The sequence below is a fragment of the Xiphias gladius genome, chromosome 11, assembly GCF_016859285.1.
Source record: "Xiphias gladius isolate SHS-SW01 ecotype Sanya breed wild chromosome 11, ASM1685928v1, whole genome shotgun sequence".
NCBI classification, from domain to species: domain Eukaryota; kingdom Metazoa; phylum Chordata; class Actinopteri; order Istiophoriformes; family Xiphiidae; genus Xiphias; species Xiphias gladius.
Window position 1 is genome coordinate 27,745,084 of NC_053410.1, and position 5,474 is coordinate 27,750,557.

Below are 5,474 nucleotides of genomic sequence, written 5' to 3' on the forward strand. Positions count from 1 at the left end.
ATACTGCATGAGATGGACAGACCCTTTCAACAGTGTAACAGATTTTTGGGCAATGGTTTCTCTCACTGTGGTAGCCTACAAACCATTGTTGACAAAATTGGTATGACTATTCATACAAGCTTTGGTAAATAAAAGACATTTTATTTATGATCTTGTCTTTTGTAATGACAGTCTGGACATACTCCCCTACTCTCTTCCTGCTGGGCTGGTGTTAGATTCCAAGGTTTGGGAGCAGGTTATGGGGGACGTGAAATCCCTTTCCCCTTACCTTTACCTGAACCTAACATTATCCCTAACCTTAACCAGTTGTATTTTATGATGCTTTAGCTGAACCCAACCTACCCTAACCAGTTATCTCTTCCTACACTTGAGCCTTAGAATCTAATGTTTACCCTTCCTGCAGAAGCCTTGTAGGCAAAGTAAGGTCTTCAGAGATATCCAGCTCACCTGAACTGGCCTCTCAAAGCTGGTGGCAGTCAGCCACTCTTTCTCTGTTTAATTCTGCCCTGTATATTCTGTTTAATTTGTCTTCAGTTTAATTAGTCTTCCAGTGATGTACAATGAACTAATTTTTAGTCAAAACTTGTGTTTGGTCTCCCTTCCTCGGTCCAGCCTTGAGCCAGGTTGTGACACTAAGCTTAAAAAAAATCCCCACCCATTGTTCTTATTGTTTCAGTGTTTCCTTTTTGATTTTTATCATTCTTTAGAATATTCTCTTGTGGATTTCTTTTTAAACCACTATGCTGCATCTATATGAACATGAGCTATACAAATTGAGGTATTATTAGCAATAAAAAGTCTTTCCATATATGTTAATAGAATATATAGTAATATATAGTATTGTCATAAAAATATGTTGTAAATTTTATTATGCCGTTTTTGTTGATAAATGCAGTTACATAGTAATCTGTAACCAGTACAATTACACTTTCATAACTGCATTGATTATTTTGTCATAAATAATGGTTACTAATATTTAAATTCAATTATATGCTATTAAATAGGGCCAACATTAATTGCCGTTAACGTGGATTTATTGGTACATTCAACATCGCAGCCGGATCTACAGGCGTTAAAAATGCTAAGGTTCCCTATACAAGCCTTGATTAATTTTCCCACAATGCAATGCACATCTGTCATGGCTGCTCACTGATACCGCTTGCACCACATGGGTGGAAATAAACATTTTATCTTTGACTGAGAAACACCTACTTGGCACATTAGTAAAGCGATTATTCGCCATCTTTAATCTGGGACCATCCTGACTGAAGGCAGCAGCTCTTACTTTAGCAGGAACCAGAGGTGTTCAGTAATGCCATTGGACGTAGAGTTCCCAGTTCTCCGAGGCTTTTTAACACCCAGCGAGGCAACGGCATGGAAGCAGAGTATTTTTAGCCTTGCAGGTGAGACGCCGGACTGTCTTTTTATTATTTCATCACGTAGCTATAGATACTGTCTTGAGCAGGTTATGTTATCTGACGTGCGCTTTAGAAATAGACACACAGGAAAGTGGTGGTCGCTTGCAAGGCAAAGTGACATTTGTACGCAGCGGTGTAGAGGCATTTCCCTGCTGATAAAACTCAGGGTAACGACACAGGTTTAAGCATTACTGGTATGAAAGCAATGGCCGCGGTTCCACTACAGCTACAGGTAAAATTGACTCATCTGAATTTAATAACTGCTAAGCGAACTGTTTGCAACGATACGTGCTGTTCTCTCCCATGTGGAACGTACTGCCAGACCCATTCAAATTTTGGCATTATTAAGTGGCGTTATTCATGGGCAACAGTCGATATTTCATGAAATAATACTTGATAAAGAGTTTTAAATGTTGTGAGCGGCTTTGCTATTCGGCATACAAACTATACATGACTTTATATTAATTAAAATTAAATATCAACTTTTGTAACATAAGCTAACGTTAGCTTAAGTCCGCCCGATTTTTCAATCGTCTCAAAAAATAAAAAAATCAGACTTAGCTTTTTCTAGCTGAGGTTTAGATAGATAGATAGCTAGCTAAATGGAAAATCCTTTCCGTTGTTATATCGTTTTGCATAGCTATAGCTATGTGGTGTCAAGCAACGCCAGTAGATTTTTTTCTGACAGACTATAATTGAAGTCTGGCGTGAAGTCGGCATTCATTCGGCATTCATTCACCACAGTCTACGTCCATAGTCTTATAAACCGTACAACATTAAACAATGTATTGTCAGACTAGTGCTCTTTCTGTCTCGAGTCACCTGCCTTAGTCTTTGTTCCTCTTTTCTGTTAGTTAAATTTAATGCCAGGCCGTCAGCTTTGAATAGTCGGACTGTGACTACTCTACCAAACAGCAAGCTGTTTGTTGCAGCTTTGCAGTTTTTTTCGGGCTCATAATATGTTCCTACTATGTTAGCAGACAGCGGATTAGCATTTAATTAAACTGGCGCAATCTGCCAGTGGACAGATGGAGGAAACACTAAACAGTACAGTTTGACATGAAAGCCATTCAATAGTGACACATCATAAAACTATCATGTATTATTCTTACATTAGATCGACCAGACAATATCCATTGTAACCATATCCATGTAACAATAAGTACATGAAAGTTTTGTTTGGTGTCAGTCTGTAAAACCTAAAATTAAGTTTACCAAATTTTATCTGGATATTTTTGATAGGGTTCTTACTCTAAGAAGCGATGTCCTGTAATCTAAAATGGCAACGTTGAAAATCATTAAACATATGAAATATGGCATTAAGTTTGAACAAGACATTGATGGAAAAAGTATTCAAACACAATACCCAAGTTTTCAGACAAGTATTGTGCTGCAAGGTTAATGTTTTAGGATACATGGAGGGAGATTAGAGAAGTAACTCGTTATTATGGGTGTCCAGTAGGAGCTAATTTGCTAATCTGTGATGGAACCTCATTTGATTTTAGTGTGGCACATTGGCTGCATGATTGAAAATGAAACACAGTTGTCTTTATATTGGACAGGGACTCCTTGTACAGTTCAGTGAGTGACAATGATGTTGTTCCTCAGCTGTTAATGGTGTGCTCCACTCTGCTGAGGTGACCCACATCCAGGATCTGTACAGCCACAGTCCAAATCACTTAAACAGGCTTCTTATGATGACTTTGTTGGTGAATGTACAGTCAAAACCAGAAGTATTTGGACAGTTACACATTTTTTTTGTTCTTCGGGCTCTGAGCTTCAGCACATTAAATTTATAATTAAATAATGGATACAACATTATTCATTATCATAAATAATATTTTGTGGAAAATCATTTGCAATCAATGACTGCCTGAAGTCTCTGACCTACAGACATCATTGTTTGTTTTCTCCCACTTAGTTTTAACATATTCATCGATCTGCCACAACATTGAAACTGGTAACTGGTTTTAATGTTGTGGCTGAATGGTGTATACATACAGTATGGTGTACACCTGTGTCAGGACAAAAAACAAAATGTGAAGTCCAAAGAACTCTGCCACCATCGTGCTTCACTGTATGGATGGTATTAGTAGGTGATGATACTTTATGAAGCAACTGTAATTACAGTCCAGACTGTAAGTATTTGGACAGTTACACATTTTTTGTTCTTCAGGCTCTGCTTCAACATATTCAGTTAGAAATAAAATAATGCCAAGTCTCAGCTTTAATTTGAGTTAGGGATTAGTTAGCGGTATTTCTGTTAAAACAATAAACAGAGCAGCATAGTGGTGAGTAAACCATGACTTGTTGTACTGATTAAATTAATAGCTGCTTTTATTTCAGAATTTACTGTAATAAATTAAATTGAGATCATTTGTGTCAATGTATAACAAATAATTTTAAGTTAAATACACTTTGTATCTATTTGCCCTGTACACTTTTGTAAATTTTATTCACTATTGCCTTATTAACTGCAGCTCCTTGCCTGAAACTATGAATTATAGTCTCTGCCTTGTTTTCCATAATTACTGCCATTTCATCGGCAGACCTGAAGGGTAGCTGAATGCCATAAGACATGTGGCCATAGATCAGGCTTTGATCCCCCCCCCCCCCATAAAGCTAGAGTCTTCCTCTTCTCCTTGTCTGCTCCTTCCCTTCTCTCTATGCTATTATGGTAGCCCCTGGGTTTCATTAGATCAGTTAGATGAAAATCTCCACACCTCTTCTACTACGCTATAGCACCATAGTTACTGTATGTAAGTGTGCCTAAATGGGCCAGAAATCTGGCTTCATGTGAAAATCTGAGCATGACACCCTACTGACCCCTATAGACTGCATATACAGTGCATTCAAAAAGTATTCAGACCCTTTAAATTTTTCCTGGGCTGCAACAGCGTGGGCCAACCCTATAAATGGCTTGCTTAGTGTAGGGAGTTTCCCCATTGGCTATTGCTCTTTCAAACATTAGCTACTTTCCATAGAAGAGAGTTGCCAGTATTGCTTCGCAAGCATGAGGTCAGGCTCACCTCTCTATGCATCTCATTAAATTGACCGCACGGCAGCTGACACAGACATGAATGACCTTCTAACTTTCTTTCTAAGGGATCATTTTACAAATAAATATAGCTGTAATCACAGCACAGCTGTTGTCTTTAACTTTTGTGTTTGTTGATTTTGTTAAACAACGTTTTTATAAAATCAGGATTTTAGCAGTGCACAGCGGCAACTTGGAAATGGCTTGAAAGTGACTGCTAGTTAATATGTAGTCTTAATGGGCTGCGTTTCACTCACTATTTCATACTTGATCCGTTGTCTGACAACAGAAACAGAAAAACATTTAAATGAGAACACCTTTATTGGGAATTCGGATGTATTAAAATACTGTATAGTTGAGCAAAGACAGCAGGAGAGAAGCAAACAGATAAAGGGCGGTCCAGCCACATACTAGGTTTTGACCTAGTCTTGTTCCCCACTGTCTTTTGCGTGGATACCTTCAAAATATAAATTAAGTATGTTCATTTACTCTCCCTTCTTCAACTCCATAGAGGATTGTGATCCATGGAGAAATCGATGGCTACAGCCGACTATTGGTATTCCTTCATGTCTAACAACAACAACAAAAGTGACATTGTAATGGACCTGTTTGTTGATGTTATCGGCTTGTATGGTGTCCCATCCAGAATCACATGTGACCATATAGAAGGAAACAATGCCATTTATCTCTTTATGTATTTCTTCCAAGTTAAGCCTGGGGGAGTGCTTTAATAGGGAGGAGCACACATAACCATCATATTGAGAGACTGTGGGGCGATGTCTGGAGAGGTGTTACAAAGTCATTCCTTGTTCAGATATCTGGAGAATGAATGAATAATGAACTCCAACAAAGAAATGCACCTCTGGGCTCTTCACTTTGTTTACCTGCCCCGGCTAAACTGTGAGGACAGGCTGGGGACTGCCAGACAAATGCCACTGCATCAGATTTTTGTGCGAAGTCGTCTGACACAACAGTTGCAACATCACACTGGTATCCAAGGTCTATTTGGAGCAGATGAG

General features: G+C 38.5%; 1 protein-coding gene across 3 annotated transcripts in view; it reads left to right on the forward strand.

Moving 5' to 3' along the window:
- The first annotated feature begins 1,121 nt into the window (after positions 1-1,121).
- Positions 1,122-5,474, forward strand: part of ttc27 (tetratricopeptide repeat domain 27) — a 103,621-nt gene continuing 99,268 nt past the window's right edge. For all 3 annotated transcript variants that reach the window (XM_040139056.1, XM_040139057.1, XM_040139059.1), the window contains exon 1: positions 1,122-1,403. In XM_040139056.1, the coding sequence (XP_039994990.1) occupies positions 1,313-1,403 (91 nt within the window). In that variant the 5' untranslated portion in view covers positions 1,122-1,312. The remainder of the gene's footprint in view (positions 1,404-5,474) is intronic.